This window comes from Chinchilla lanigera, unplaced genomic scaffold (genome assembly GCF_000276665.1).
Source record: "Chinchilla lanigera isolate Chin_1 unplaced genomic scaffold, ChiLan1.0 scaffold00032, whole genome shotgun sequence".
NCBI classification, from domain to species: Eukaryota; Metazoa; Chordata; class Mammalia; order Rodentia; family Chinchillidae; genus Chinchilla; species Chinchilla lanigera.
Window position 1 is genome coordinate 1,798,732 of NW_004955433.1, and position 16,873 is coordinate 1,815,604.

Below are 16,873 nucleotides of genomic sequence, written 5' to 3' on the forward strand. Positions count from 1 at the left end.
AGGCAGGGACGCCCAGCGAGGCGACCGGGAGCCGCGGTTGGAGACCGGGGTCCGCCCTCGGCGGCGGCCCCGGCGAGGTGCTCGCACTGTTCGGGTCCGCACCGGGGGCAGCTCCGGGCCTCGGTGATGGTGGGGTGCGGGGGGCTGCAATGACTGCGCTCTGGGTCCCCGGTTGACCGGATGGGGGCGTCTGCCCCTCGGACTTAGAAGCGGAGGGGGATCCTGGGGGCCGGACTCCCCCGCGGGGCGGGGCTCCGGGTCTGCTCCTGCCCGTTCTTTGTTCCCTCGGAGACTTTTTCTCCCCTTCCCGCTGTTGTGCTGCGCTCCCCCAGGGCCTTCACTGCCCATGGGGCAGAAGCTCCTCCCTTCCCGCGCGGCTCGGAGGGGCGGCCGACCGTGGCTCCCCGAGTTGGTGATCCGCCTTCGGCCGGGGCTGGCGGGTTGGAGCCAGCGCCCGCTGGCGGACGTGCCCGGGCCCGCCCCCTGCCACACCTCCTCGGCGGTGGGGAGGGTCCGGTGGGACTGGGGCGGACGTGAGGGCTCCCCTCACCCGCCCCTCGCCGGGGTGTGCTGGGGCGCCCCTCGCTGGAGGTATTGTCCCCAGCTCGTTTGTACCCTACTCCCTCCCTGTCGCTCCTGTCACCTCCTGACCGTTTGTCTGTTTTTGCCGCAGATGAAGGATTTGGGGCCGGAGTACTTGGCAGGTCCTGAAGGACTCCAGCTTCTCGGATTGTTGAGCTTCTATCTAGAACAGGAACAGAGATTCCAACCTCGAGAAAAAGGGCTGAGCTTGATCGAGGCTACCCCAGAGGTGAGTTGCAGACAAGGTGATTTGCTCCATCGCCTGAGCTGTCCGAGGAGGCGCCCCTCACCCCCCAGTTGAATCAAGACTAAAATCTGCAAAATCTCAGAATACCAAAATTAAACTTTATGGACAACAATATAAGCTCAGTGCTGTACACGGCTGTGCTGTTTTAGCAGGAACGGAAATAATATGTATAGAGAGATGTTTCTTCAAACGCAGGCGTCCTAACTTGCAGCTGCTGGGTGGGAGACTTGGAGGGAATTGACCAGTTTATTTCCTGGCCTCTGCTTCTGAAGTACTTAGAGTAGAATCTTAAATGATTTTAGAAAAATAAAAACTATGAACTCTATTTCAGGGAAGTCGAGTTAGGCTGTATTTGCTATAACTCTCTGAAATATGGCAAATGTTCATCTTACAGTGAACCGTTAAATCTCTTCCAGGATGTGTATGTTTAAAAAGCAATGATTTACATTTTATGTCTGGTAAGATGTCTAGCCTTGGTTAACTGATAGCACTCTCCTCCCATACTGTTGAAAGTCGGGGCGGGGGAGGGAGGGACACTTTATTCCTTACATTTGTGTATGATTCATCTAGTTCTAAGAGAACGAAACACTTAACGGTTTTTGTTGCAGAGTGATAATGCTTTGTGTTCAAGATTGAGAAACGCCAAAGTAGAAGATTTAAGAAGTTTAACTAACTTTTTTGGATCTTGCACTGAAACATTTGTCCTGGCTGTCAATATTTTGGACAGATTTCTAGCTCTTATGAAGGTATTTAATCATTTTTTAAAGTACATTTTCATTTTTCTATGCCCAGTCCCTATACATAAGGTTCAATAAATAAATATCAAGGGAGTGTAATACAGCCTGTTTTATTATAAACCTTTACAATAAACGGAGTTGTGATGCATAGAACCAGACTCAGACTACAAAATTAAGTATATTTTATATGTTAAGTAGGGTTTTGTCGTGCCTCTTAAATATTTCTCTTGGAAGATATGACAAAAGGAAGAGTACTGTTGTTTAGGTTCTTGGTACTATGTATGCAATCTGCGAAAATAAAATTTTTATTTGTTGTGTTTCAGTTGGAGCGTAGCTGTTTTTAACACTGAAACTTGACAAATGAAGTACACAACTATATTAAAGGTGACTCACTGCCTTGCCTGTCTTTTCAAAGCAGGGAGCCACAGTCTTACTAACAATCACCAGCAACTATTAGAAAAATGTGGTAGCTCTTGTGCCAGTAGGATCGCTGTCAGCTGTGGGGTCAGTGCTGGGGCACTGAGAAGAAAGGGCAGCCATCTGTCTGGCCGCTCCGCCTGTGTCCCACAAGGCTGCACAGACATGCAGGGTTTCCCTTGGGCAGCATCACATTAAAGTGCGGGTTTCTGCAGAGGAAATGTGTAGGAAGTGCTGTTTTTTTGTGCAGAATGATTTTTGGTGTTGAAGGACAAATTGTTTTGAGAGAGATCATACTATTTCTAATTTTGTAAGTCTGAAATACAAAAAGTATAAAACTTGGCTAGAAATCTAGCTTTTGAACCTGCATTGAATTTTTTTTAGCCTGCATATTAGAGTTAAATAATTTAAAGGCTAACATAGCCTTTTTTGTTTAAGGGAAATCAAGAAGATCTGTGGTGAAAAAGTGCATGTAATTGTGGATGAAGACAAACACATATATGAGAAATAGCTTGATTGTGTTCTGTCTTAAGTGTAGGGGCTTCATTACAATATTTTTTTGAGCTGCTTTGCTCAAACTGAGTAACAGTTGTTACAAGAATCCTTCTGTTGTTTTTTTCAGGTGAAACCTAAGCATTTGTCTTGCATTGGAGTCTGTTGTTTTTTGCTGGCTGCTAGAATAGTGGAAGAAGAATGCAATATCCCGTCCATTCATGATGTGATCCGCATTAGTCAGTGTAAATGTACTGCTTCTGACATAAAACGGATGGAAAAAATAATTTCAGAAAAATTGCACTATGAATTGGAAGCTACTACTGCCTTAAACTTTTTGCACTTATACCACACTATTGTATTTTGTCATACTTCAGAAAGGTCAGTGGGATTAAATATAAAAGTTTTGTACTTGAGGGTAGCTATAAGTAACAGTAAATGTCAGTGCGATTTATGTTTTTACTTTGTCTTTCAGCGGGGACTTTCAGTGGTGAGTCTTCAAAATTGTTTAAGTCTTTGCCTTGTCTTTGTATTATATAGGAAAGAAATACTGAACCTTGATAAACTAGAAGCTCAGTTGAAAGCTTGCAACTGCCGACTTATCTTTTCAAAAGCAAAAGTAGGTCTCTTTCTTGTTTATGTATGTCTCACAGTTTGTTTTGAATTTTAAAAAAAATTTATTTCTTTTTTTCTCTTTTTTTTGGTAGCCATCTGTGTTAGCTTTGTGCCTTCTCAATTTGGAAATAGAAACTTTAAAATCCGTTGAATTACTGGAAATTGTCTTATTTGTTAAAAAACATTCCAAGGTAAATATCTTCATTCCTTATTCTTTAAACCAAGTTTCTTTCCCGATGACTCAATTTTTTCTGTTACTTAACATTAAGTAACATTGGATGAGATTGTCATCTTTTAAATTCTGTGTGTGTGTGTGTGTCTAAAGTGTTACAGTTCTCAAAATTTAGCTTTGACCCAGACACACTGAAGGTGAAGGGAACTCTGTCACTTAGCCCAGCGTCTTTCTACATGTTGGTGTCCCTTCTGCAGTGTTCATGCCAGATGGTAATCCAGCTGTGTACACTGCCGTATGGACATAGCCCTAAAATGCATGCTGGGGGATAGACTCGATACATACCCTAAAGGGATAAGGTGGCATCCCATCATATCTATGGGACTGAATAATCCTCACATTACCAGTAGTAGTGACCAAAATAATAGCAGTGTTTCTTTATGTAAGCCTTCTAGGAAGGCCAGCCCAGTAAGTCTTTGCAGCCATAAAAAGGTATAAAATATGAGTATAGCCCTTTTTCTTAAGCTAACAGTCTAAGGGTGAAACGTGAAATTTAACATGTGGTAGGTCCTGTTACTCACTGCTGTGCTCAGTGCCGGAGAATAGTGAACATGGGAAGCACTTCGGGGTTAGCAAAGAAGTAGGGCAGGCCAAGAGAGGCAAAGAGGTTGGAGTTCAGCGACCTTTAAAAGTGGAGATTGGGAAGAAGTTGGTGGCTATGGCTGGGTGTGGTACAGGTCTGTAATCCCAGCAGTCTGGGAGGCCGAAGCAGGAGGATAGGAGGATCGAGTTTGAGCCCAGTCTTAGCGATGTAGCAACTTAGTTAAGACCCTATCTCAGAAATGAAAAAAGTTCTGGGGATGTAGCTCAGTACAAAGGCCCTGGGCTCAATCCCCAGTAGTACAGAAAATAAAAAAGAAATTGATGGGCAAGGCAGATTTGTCAAGTCATTTTAGGATAGGCTTTCAGATAGGATGCTAGGTAGTAGTCATAAGCAGAAATAAGGGTGTCTAACTCAAATAATTTTGGAAGGCAAGCATGAGAATGGTGCAAGGCATCATGAACGACCAATTTTGGACTCAGTGATGGAGAGAATACTGGCGTCACTGAAAGCAACTCAGGAGAAGTTAATTTGTGTTGAAAAAGGTATGATTTTAGATGCTTGTGTACCCAGGCAGGTGATGTTGTTCAAGTATTTGGCAGTCTGTAATAAAAATGCAGAAGGTAAAACATAGTTAGAAGTTGAAGTTTAGAATTTCTCATTAGGAAGTGACTACTGAAACCATAAGAACTTGTGGAGTCCTATGCTTAGGGGTCAGTTCAAGCTCTGGCTTTTTCAGCATTGGACTTGTTTCCCATAGGGGCCAAGTAAATTCTATATAGATAGGCAAAAATGCTGTTAAGTTGGAAACTGGTTTTAAGAAGGAGGCTGCCAGGATTACTGAATTTTGATGAGAGGTTCAGTACAGTGAAAACTGCAGGATGTCATTGGATACCTCAGAGGTGATTGATTTTTCTTTTTTTTGAGACAGGGTTTCACTATGCAGTTCAGGATCACCTTGAGCTCACTTTGTAGCCTAGGCTGGTCGAGAACTTGGAATGATCCTCCTGCCTCAGCCTTCTGAGTGCCGGGGTTACAGGTGTGCACCACCACACCTGGCACCTCAGAGGTGATTGAAAAGGAGTGTTAGAAGCCACATTACCAGGTGTTAAGATACAGATGGAATCTAGAAATGGAAGTCAAGATGATACAAAAATCATCTGTGGCAGATGTGGATGGGGTAGGAAAAATTTTGTTGGTAGCTTACAGCTTTTGTTTTAATAGCAATTTTGTTTTCACTTGAACTGTTTACTGATAGTGATACGTGGAAGCATCTTTGGTGAAAATTGACTCCTTGAAATAAACTAGGGCATTCCCTAGGGTGGAGGAACTACCATGTCCTTTTGGGGATTTCCTTTTCTCTCACGCTGCTACTCCTTTAGTCTTTAACTGGTATTACAATATAAGTTTATGTTTTTAGCAATCTAAATAGCACTTTTATTTCTGTAACATAGGATATGTTAAATTATTTTGAATCTGGACAATTAGAGAATATATTTGGTAGTTGATTTAATAACAGACCTAGTGTCAGTGGGTGTTTTCTCTTACAATCATCAGTCTTTTCTGTGTATTGCATCCAGTATAAATTATAACACTGCCCTCTAAACTGATAGGGCCTAACTTGTGGCTGCACTACACATGACAGTCATCTGAAGAACTTAAAAACTTGTGAAACCTGAGTTGTACTCTTACCAATTAAAACAAAGTGGGAGCTAGCCATCAGTGTGTTTTGCAGGTCATGTGGTGATTCAAAGGTGCACCAAGCTTTGAGAACTATTGGCCATAACTTACTACCTTTTTTTTTTCCCTCAGATTAATGATTCCGAGTTCTTTTATTGGAGGGAGTTAGTTTCTAAATGCCTAGCTGAATATTCTTCGCCGGAGTGTTGCAAGCCAGATCTTAAGAAGTTGGTTTGGATTGTTTCAAGGCGCACAGCCCAGAACCTCCACAGCAGCTACTACAGTGTTCCCGAACTGCCAACAATCCCTGAGGGGGGCTGTTTTGATGGAAGTGAAAGGTAAACAGGTTTATACACAAATAGGAACTGTGGAATACTGTAAAATAAGGCATTGGAGAATGTCATTCTCCTGTGGACATGTGGGTGACTTAACCAGCAGGAGTTTCATTACAGTAGATAATGACTTACATGTTCCCTGGTTTTGTCTGTCTCATTTCCCTTGGTCTATAATGACTTACATGTTCACCGCTTTTGTCTGTCTCCTCATTTCCCTTGGTCTTTGAAATATGGTTCAATTAAAAAAACAAGAGCTGTGCATGGTGGCGCACCCCTGTAATCCTGGCACTTGGGAGGCTGAGGCAGGAGGATCGCTGTGAGTTTGAGCCCAACCTGAACTAAGTAGGGAGACCATCTCAAAAAAACAAAAAAAAACTAAGACGGAAACAGCATTCAGGGCCTTGTAGGTTCGCTAGAATTTCTAATGTGCTGTGGGGCAGGTGACAGAAACGTGGAGAACCAGACTCAGATGCTGATAATGGTTTTGTCAGATGTCATTGTCCTTTCAGACATTAGTGATTTAGTTTGTAAAGTGAATTATTCAATTTTACTAAATTGAATTGTCTTACGCTCTTCAGGTAGAGGATCAGAAATTCCATTTTTGTAGCTTGTTAGTTTCTTGCTTGGGTATCTGAGAAGGTCAATGATAAAATTACTAATACAAGAAAGACATTTTGGTAGACCATGGGCTAGGAGATATGTTGTCTTTAGCTTGCATTTAAACTACTTAGATTTCTGCAGTTTGCTGCTAGAGTTAATTGGTGCAAGAGTAGTTTGGTAAATTGTAATTTGTGTAAACCTCTTAAAAATCTGAATTTTGTAATAAAAGTACAATAGACTTCACTTTTGGAAGTCTATAAAAGCAATTTGTCCATATGAAATAGAGATTAACTCTTGAATACAGAAATTTAAGAATAGAGTGATACTGGTAGACTCCAGCAGGTTTAGTTTCATGTTGCATGTAAAACCTCTGTGCATTGTAAGTAACGAGAACCCTCTTTTTTGTTCCTCTTTCCCATGCAGTGAAGATTCTTGTGAAGATATGAGTTGTGGGGAAGAGACCCTCAGCAGCTCTCCTCCCAGTGATCAAGAATGCTCCTTCTTTTTTGACTTCAAAGTGGCACAGACACTGTGTTTTCCATCTTAGAGCTCTGATTGTCCCATGTCAGAATGTAAAGTATATGTACTGGTTTCAAAGCAATAAACGGGGGAGTAGGTAGTTTTCTGGTATAGCCCCCACCTAGCAGGAATTACATAGACTGGAATACCTACCTTCTATTTATTATCAGATCAGATCTGGCCTATTTTCATACTTAATCCTAAGCCATCAAATGGGTTAGTGCCTCTTAAACAGTTAACAATACTTTAGACATTGGCACTTTATTTTTCTTGTTGATCTTTAGCTACTTGGGAGAGAAGGGAAGGTGCTGATGATACCTTTGTTAACTTTTCAAGATTTTTAAAGATGAATAGTGTAGCTTATCTTAAACTTTATAAAGCCTTCAGGTGTCTTTATTCAGCACATGGGGCGCTGCTGAAGTGCTTCCTTACAGGGACGATGGATAATCCGTTAATGGTTTATCTTAGATTTCCTCCCCCATTCTCAACAGATTTTACAGTACTCTTCAATGTCAGACACTCATTTTGTTCTTTAAATGATCAGTGTACTATCTGATGCAGATCCCATGTATTTAGGAATTACAATAATGACATCTCTGTGAATTTAGTGTGTAGTGTCTTAATTGAAGTTTCTGCTGAAGCAGAAATAATTGTCAGGCTAGGGCAAGTAGATGGTTTTGTTCCTATTGTCTAAGTATTGTCAGACTCTAGTATTTTAATGTTATTTAAAAAGTTCATGATCTATTAGTTTTGCATGCACCTGTATGAAAGCAGTACAGGAAGTTAAACAGAACTAGGGAACTGTGGAATTTATAAATGTTGATTTAGTAGCATATTTTACCTGATTTTCTTATATAAAAAAATCTGCATGATTACATTTTATTTCCTTTGTAATTCACATTTCAAAAATAATGTGTATTAGTGTATGGGTGCCAAGACTCTTGAATATGAAGTAAAAAGAACTGAAGTATTTGTAGTATTAACGGTTTTAAGCAAATCTGTGGTGACACAGCCATAAATGGGGATATATAAACTCTGTACACATAAGGTTTTGTTTAGAGAATTTTTAACTTTATAAACTGTATATGAAATGTAAATCTTTAAAAATGTACATAAAATACTGTATTTTTTTACTGTGTGATAGTGTAGTCGTTGCATGTAAATATAATTTATTGTGTATCCAGTATTAGAATCAGACATTGATGACTTACTGTTTTACTGGTAAGTCGGCAACCATTTGATGTTTTTGAGGGTGGGCCTTTTTGAAGTGATAATAGGTGACAATTCAAAATAAAAAACTGATGAATTCTCTTTGCTTGTAAGTATATACTTTCAATATTTTTTTTTTGTGTGTGTGGTTCCGGGAATCAAACCCAGGGATTTGTGCATGCTTGGCAGGGTCTCCACTGCTGAGCTGCACCTCCAGCTCAGCTTGCTCTATTTCAGTGAGAAGGCTTGAAATGCAGCTGAAGTGCCTCTCGGGTTAGCCTTCTGACTACCAGAAGTTCTCCAAGCAACAGTTCCTCTCCATAGTTTGGCCCTTAGCCTTGGAAATACTGAAAATGATCTGTCACTGGAGAATTGACCTCTTTCTGGGATGGACTCTATAGTAAGCAAGCTTTCAGAGACTGGTGTATTAACCTGAATGTCTGTTAATTTATAGGGAAAGGCAACAGGTATCAAAGAGGCCGAAATGTCTGGATTGGCAGAGCTGTACAATTTTTCTGGGGACAAATCAAATTCTATTTATGACTTGGATAAACATGGGCTTCTAAAGGTGATGGAGCCTCATCAGTCTCTTGTCTCTGGATCTCTTTTAAGTCTGTTTGTTTTGCAAATGATGTTTTCGCACAAGTATCCCATCAGTGTTTTTGTGGACATTTGTTTTCACTAGTTGGTTAGAAAATCAAGTGTACCAAAGATAGTTTTCATGTAATACTTCTTGCTCCCTGAAGATAAGGGCATGTTTTCCTAACGTCCCAGTGGAGAATGCTTGAGGATTCCCCCTCCTCAGTTTTGGTGGTGGGCAATACATTCTGATTGCAAGTTTTGATTTAAGATGTAAAATTCATTTGTGGCTTTTGAAATCTTACGACTCCAGTTCTTCCAAGCAAGTATTTTAGATGATCTTCCTGGGTGAATCTGTCCATGGCTGCTTCATCTGTTTTTTAGTGTATTTAGTCTAGACCTCATTCCTGAGCTCCCCATCTGTTTATTCAAAACTGGCCATTCTACTTGGATGTTGTGATTACTTTCTAAACTTGTTTTTCCTGTATCTTATCTTGATGAAGAAGACATTTACTTAGTCATTACCTTAGGTGAGAATCCCTAGCTCCTGCAGCCTGTTTACTGGAAGATCACCAGCTTGATCATAATTTTGTCTATATCTGTTTCCTCAGTTTCCATTTATTCTGCCCGTGTCTTGGGTTAGACCCGTGTTACATTCTGTATTAGTATGGTTACTTAAGTATCTCAGGTCTCATTCCAGGCTTTCTCCTGATCTCTATCTTGCTATCTACATAGCCTTTGACAGTATGCAAATTTTGACTGTCTTGAAAAAATAGGTCCTACTGACATCAGGAGAAAATACATGGTGTACAAGTCTTTCTAATCTGCACCTTCTCTAACTTGTATTTGTTTGCCATTTCCTAGAACTAAAAAAGAAAACAAAAAACAAATAACTCTGGCAGCTATATAGAAGATGGACAGGAATATAGAGATGTAGAATGCAGACAAGTAACAAGTTCTACAAAAACCCAAGAGGTGATAGACTGAGCAATGGCAAAGAGTGGAGATGAAAAAGAGGAAGAGATTGAGAGAGACTTCTTTCTTTAGACACTGTTACGAGACTGACAAGTCGGGGAATTGGGTGATGCCCTCCTTTTTCCTATGACTGAGGTGAATAAAGTGTAGACTCAGGCATCCAACCCATTCCAGTTAGAGGGTGAGAAGGAATTTGGCTTCATGCTTGCCAGATAGGATGAACAGTAACTTCATAAAAGATTTAGTTGCCTGGTTTTGATGGTGTTACTTCTTAGGATGTGGTGGGTCTGCTTTGCAGTTCCTGCTGCCGTGCATGGTGGAGTGTTGTGCCAGGGCCCTTGGTCTCCACCCTCTTGACCCCATTTCTCCATTTGACATCTTATCTCTAGGAAATGAGGTTGGACAAATAAAGTCTTAATTATTTGTCACACCCAGAGCTAATACTCAAGTTAACTAGAGAGGCATTTGCTAAAGACATAATTTTAACCATTTTTTGGGTCTAGCCTCTGCCTTTTTTCTTCATTCCAGCTCCTACATCCCATCTCTCCCACCACATGTGTAAATTGTCACTTTATACAGTCCACCTAGATTTTATGTTAAGATACTTGTCTTGGTACTTTTCTGTCCTTGCTGAGACAAAATACCCAATGCCCAAAATGAAGGAAGGAAAGGTTTATTTAGCTTACAGTTTGTGGAGGTTTCAGTCCATACTTGGCTGGATGGGGCAGAGTGGCACATGGCAGAGGGCAAATGTTCATGGCGGCAGAACACAGCAAAGCAACAAGACCAAAGGGGGGAATGGCAGCCGAACAGCAAAGCAGCCAGAGCAAAAGGGAGGAATCGCGGCAAGCAGCTTCTTTCCCTCCCTTACATTGTAAACAGGCTACCCTCACCTAAGGGGCGTGTAGCTCTCACATAATCTCCATGCCCTCCTCTTGCACAGGCTCTGGGTGTATACAAAGTAAGCACCCTGGCTTCCTTCTGAGTCACTTAGCCAAACCTCTAGACTCCCCAAGTTGACACAGTGTATCAGCCATAACAATACTATACTCACATTTGTCACTTTTCTGCTCCATTTTTCTAATTATTTAGTACCACAAATGGTCAATGACTATCTGTGTAGGAAGACAGATTGGTAGTTTATCAATTTGGCAGCCAGTAAGTCTTTCCATCCTTGGTATAGTTGCTGCTCTTCCCATCAATTAGTAGAATTGTGTTTCCCTTGAATTTTGGCTGTTTTTGTGATTGACTGCCTATAAAAGTGGAAGAAATTAGGTACATGTTCAAGACTAGGCTTTAAGAGGATTAGCAGTAGTAGCCCTTTGCCTTCCCTGGAAGCCAGCCATTGTGCTACAAAAGAGCTCCAGACAAGAGGCCAAAGGGAGAGAGGCTGAGATGTGCTCCCAGCTGAATGCTTCTATATCCTCAGCTGCACCACAGTGGAGGAGCCGTACAGCTCATCCCACAGACTCAGGAGAGATAAGAAGCCACTGTTTTAAGCCAGTAGATTTTGGGGTGGTTTGTTGCACAACAATAGGTAACAGACAAATTGTTATTCATGGTCAAATGGTAATTATCTCTGGTGAAATTTATAATTTGTATTTTAAAAAGCTGAACTTGAATTATTGATGTATTTTCAGAATAAAGAATGGACTTTTAGGGGCTGGGGATTTAGCTCAGCGGCAAAAGCGCCTGCCTGGCAAGCGCAAGGTCGTGAGTTCAGTTCCCGGTACCGGAGAAAAACCAAAAAAAAAAAAAAAAAAAGAATGGACTTTTAAAAACACACGGTTAAATCTTTCTTTGATTAAAAATCCTTAATAGTTACCTGGGAATCTTTAGCATTGAGTTCAGACTCCTTACCATGACTTAGGCTCTCCTTGATTGGCACCTGCCTTTTCTGGTGACATCTTTGTATGCATACTTCCCTGCCTCCCTGCATCTCACCCCTCCTCACTTGCCGTGACTTTAACTTCAGTTATCATGCATATATTTTCTTCTGGCTGGAGCACCCTGTCTTAATCATTTCCTTATTAGTAGGAGAAAATACTCGACAACCACGACTTACAGGAGGGGAGGTTTTATTTTGGCTCACGGTTACAGTGCATGGGAGGCTGGCTTCAAAGCCGAAACAGCATGGCAGAAGTGCCAGGGTGGAAGGAAGCAGCTCACATCACAGTGGCCCTGAAGCAGAGAGGAGGAATTGAGGGAGATGCACCCTTCCACGTCACACCCCAGTGGCCTGCCTCCTCAGAGCAGACTCCAGTCTTCCGATAGCAAGTCCACTATGAACCCATCAGTGGACCAATCCATGGGCAACTACAACACTCTCATAATCCAATCAGCTTTCAGACATATGAGGCTTTGCGGGGACAGTTCAGATCTGTACCGTAACACTCTCACCCTTGTCGGGAAAACTTAACCTCTTCGAGAGTCCCTTCACTCCTTCCCTGTCCATCCGCCCACTGAATCTCTCTTATATGACAGGTGCCACGTTAAGTGCTTGCTGTACACTGAATGGAGCCCATGGCACCTTTGCCTTCAGGAGACTTAGTCTGGTGGTGGTACCCAGCAATTTACAGTGATACAGTTCTAGGTGTTGTGATGGTATTTCCTTCCAGGATACTTGATGGGAACTTCTTGACTTTGCTCTCCTTGGCAGTGATACAGTTTCTGTAAAACCTACGTTACCCTAATGTTAGAGGTTAATATCTTGTCTGCTTACCTTACCTGTCTGCCAGATGAAGGCTGGGGTTCTTTGCCTCTCTTGTTCTTTGTTGAATACACAGTGCCCAGCAGGGTATCTGGTCCATGGTCTTCTTGCCGCTGCTGCTTTGTTACAATCAACAAACTTTACTGAGCACTTATTCTATCCCTGGGCCTTTACATGAATTATTAGTCCTTACCACAGTGCTACGTGGTGAGTCTTGTATCAGTTTCATGACATGGAAAATAAGACTAAGGATTAGAAAAGTCCCTTCACACAGATCTAGTAAGTGAGAGGGCTATAAGTCAAACCAAGTCCACCTGTAAAGCACTATGGTATATAACCATAACGCTAAACAACTATCCAATAGGTGATATTCAGTAGTTGAATGAATAACAGAAATGTGTATAAAGACATCCTACTCAAAATTTCAGTCAGATAAATCACACTGTTCTATTTTTAACTGCATTGCTCTTGGCCATATAAAGGAAAAGTTGCTAAGATATAGAATTGAAATGTCTTTACTTACTCAAGAGCTGTGTTAGAACAATAATGTAAAAATTTGAGGCAGGCTCATGGTAGAATAGGCAAAAACTCATCAAAATAGGTTTGTTTGGTTTGATTTGATGCTAGGAATCAAAGCCAGGCCTAGTGCATGTTCATCACCCACTCTACTGATAGAACAAAAATATAAGTAAAAAAGAAACAGGGAAATTATAATTTTAAAATTATTGTTTTGAGCCAGGCATGGTGGCACAAGCTTATAGTCCCAGCACTTGGGAGGCCAAGGCAGGAGGATGGATGTGAGATCAAGGCCAGCTTGGGCTACACAGTGAATTCAAGCTAGTCAAGGCTACATGGTAAGACTCTATCTCAAAAAAAAAAAAAAAAGACAAGAAAAAAAGTGTTCTTCTGAGAAAATTACAGCTTCACAATACAAAATTACCTGAGGTTACAATGCTTCCCACCCCCCTTTTAGGCTTATACATAAATGCCTAAAAGTCTTAAAGATACAATAAGTCTGTAAATTAGGCTCATGCTTTTTTTCAATATTATAAATTCACAAGTTCCCTGAGACTTCCACCTCCAAGGAAACAGTGCTATTAATCCGCTACTATATCTCTAAGCTTCCAACATGCAAATGGTTTGCGTTTTATGTAGTCCGCTAATGGGTAACCTGACAGACACTAGGAACATACATCCTAGACCAGTGATGGTGAACCTTTTAGATCTTTTAACAATACGAATACCCTGCTGTGACGTGTATCCCATAGTTCACCACCACTGCCTTAGACTATCCATTCTGAGGACACCTGCGAGAGCACTTCTGTGATTCTGCCTAATGAAACAGCTTGTGCCTTTCTTGCTTGAGTCCTGCAATTCGTGTTGCAAGTGTAAAACCTACTCCGTGGGAGGGTGTCTTAGTTACTTTCTTATTGCCAAGAAAACTCAACACACAGGTGTGAGGAGGAAAGGTTTATTTTGGCTTACAGTTTGAAGAGGACTCAGTCCATAGTTGGCTGGCCCCAACAAGGCAGGCTGGCATGGTACAGTGGCATGGCAGAGGAGGGTTGCTCTTGGCATGGCAGACAGGAAGCAAAGAGATCAAGGGAGAAGGAAGTGAGATACACTGTTCCAGAGCACCCCCCCCAGTGACCTGCTTCCTCCAAGCAGCTTCACCTCCCAACATCACATTTAGGCACAAACTCCTCAGGGGACTCATCCACTGCTGCATATCACGCTGCATGGTGCAGTCACCTCCCAAAGACCCTCCTATGAGCACAAGGGGATATGAACCATGACAGAGGGGGAGGGGAAGATTGAGGGCCCTGTCTCTTCTCTGTGGAGTCCTCAGGGCTCCTCCAGTGACACAGCCACTGAGTTATCCCTCAGCCTCAAAGCCAGGAATTTTAATTTGCCCTGGGAACCTTTTTGTATTCAGGCCCATGGGCCTTTCTGAATCCCTATACATCTAGTTCCTTTTACACAGAGCTTATAGAGCATACTTACCACTATCCTGGTTGCAGGACCCATAGTTGCTCAGTGTCCATCTGGGTGAACTTTGAAAGATAAAGGACTGTTTTGTTAAGGGCTTTCCAGCCCTTTGCCTGATGGACTATTATTCAACATAGCAAGCACCTCATGCTCATTCATGCTCTGTGGTGCTGTCCATCATTATTTCAGTGTCTGCGGTTTATCCTCTTGCCTAAACTGTCAGAGACCAAGCATTCTGCTTCCTTTTGTCCTTCAAGGAGTTTTACATAGTGCTGGGTAAAAAGGTTTGCCAGCGCATTTCCGTATGTTGGTAATTACGCCTGGCCGTGTCTTTTCTGTTCCCGGTTATAGCAGTTCATAGTTTGTAAAGCTAAGCTTCCACGCATACACACTCAGACTCACACTCTCCAAAGCTAGACTTTCCAATCATTGTAGGGTATGTGGGAGGCCACAGCCCACTGCTCTAATATGTGGCCCTTATTCAAGAGTAAGGTGTAATGAGGAAGGATGCAGGCTCTGTATCAGTCTGTCAGGATCTAGCGTCCAGGTTTGGCCACTAACTCTGACCAGGAAGAGTGTTAACCAGAGCATTTGTGCCTGTTTCTATGTCTGTCCAAAGGGGCTAATAACAGTGGCTACCTGTGCGGGACACAAGATGTCCTAGATGCAGACACCCTGCCTAGGGAGACCCCTGTCTAATGACTGAGGTGGGAGGAGGTGTGAAGGCCTGGTCCCTCTGTTCCAGCATGGCACAATCCAAATGTGTCATTTTGGCTCCAGAGCTTTCTGTTGGCCCCTGCAGGTGTTGTAGGGTCCACAGTGTGCTCCACACTTTCTCTCAGTCCATGCTTTCTTCCCTTGCACTGTGCTGATCTCAAGGACCTTTCTGACAATCACTATGCACCCTAGACTTTGTCTCAGCCCCTGCCACACTACCTCATATTTAAAAGATGGTGCACACTAAAAAATTTGCAACCATGCCTGCTGCACACTCTGGGAATATTGGCTATCACAACCATCACCCCACTTTTGTCCGGGTTCTTACCTTCCTGCTAAAGCAGGACTCAATTACTTATTCAATTATTTTGGATCTACTATCACGTAATGCACTGTTTCAGGAATTGCAAATGCAAGACAGAATGAACGCCCAGTTCTGAACCTCATGATCTAACAGGGGAGGCAAATGTAATGAAAGAAATACAATCAAAGAAATATGTACCATGTGCAGAGTTGGCATGCTGGCTTCATCACTGCACACCCTCCTAATCTTCCAGAGGGAACTGAGTCTGCACGGCCTGGTTTTAGTCAGACAGCTGGGGCTCTGTGGTCTGTCTTCTTTGTGGAGCCTCTCAGATTCTTGTTTCCCTCCAGCTCATCCTGTCATTCTACTTTTAGAATGCCTTTCCTTTCGGTAAACACGTCCAGTCTGGTTCAAGGGCAAATATCTCCAACAGCTTTATAGTTTCATGGAACTCAGAAACTTTGGCTTGAGGTGGGATTTGAACACCTACCAGCTGTGAATGTAGTTTTGGGCAAGACCCAAACTCAAGAGGGTTTACTTAACCCTCTCAGTCTGGGTACCACAGGAAACAGAAAAGTCAAAAGTAGGACAGGTTTGTTGGGGGTGATGCTTGGAGTGAGAAAGGGGAAGAAGGACTGCTGTTGGCTCGATCACTTTCTTTGTCCCTGAGACACAGTACCTGACATCTACACCTTGAAGGAAGAGAGGTTTATTTCGGCTCACACTTCAGTCCATAGCTGGCGGGCCCCATGGCAGAGGGCCTGGCGGAGGAGAGCTGCTCACATCATGGAATCTGGGAAGCAGAGAGAGTGAAGAGGGGAGCTAGGAAGAGAAACACAACCTCCCATAGCGCCTCCAGTGACCCACGTGTTCCCACCAGGCCCTGCCTCTTAACAGCAAGCCAGCTATAAACCCCCATAATCAAGTCACTTTTCAAAAATCCCGTCTATGAGTGCATAAGGCCCCTGGGGGACACCTAGATACAAACCATAATAGTTGTGCAGGGAGAACCTCTGTACTGCAAGTGTGATAAAAAGTCAGCTAGACTGGGGCATTGGAGCAGGAGTTGTCCATGGGATGCCATGTTGGGCAGACATGGCCAGGCCTAGTGTTCTTAAGTGCTGTCCCTGGCTGAGGATGCCCTGGGAGTGCCTGGCTTTGGCCCCAGTCCTGTGGGTGGGGTGGCATGTGCTGCTGTCACTGAAGGCTGTCAGCTGCTACCCTTCTTCCCACGGGATGTCAAGTTCTTTCTGGAAGAGAGATCTAAGCGGCACATCTCCAGTGTGCTAGAACCACATAATCACTCTGAGGGCTAGCCTTTTAATCTGAAAGAGGCCTACTGAAATAGCAAAGACTCTTGACACAAACACCCCAGATTTCCCTGCAAAGAGTC

At 42.7% G+C, this 16,873-nt stretch overlaps 1 protein-coding gene across 1 annotated transcript; it reads left to right on the plus strand.

Moving 5' to 3' along the window:
- Positions 1-673: 673 nt before the first annotated feature.
- Positions 674-8,319, plus strand: Ccng2 (cyclin G2; the record flags this gene model as incomplete). The annotated part of the gene is given in 7 exon segments (XM_013516284.1): positions 674-811; positions 1,438-1,575; positions 2,606-2,856; positions 3,016-3,094; positions 3,183-3,281; positions 5,676-5,881; positions 6,902-8,319. Coding segments are annotated over 7 exon segments (1,035 nt in total). The 3' UTR covers positions 7,026-8,319.
- Positions 8,320-16,873: the final 8,554 nt, after the last annotated feature.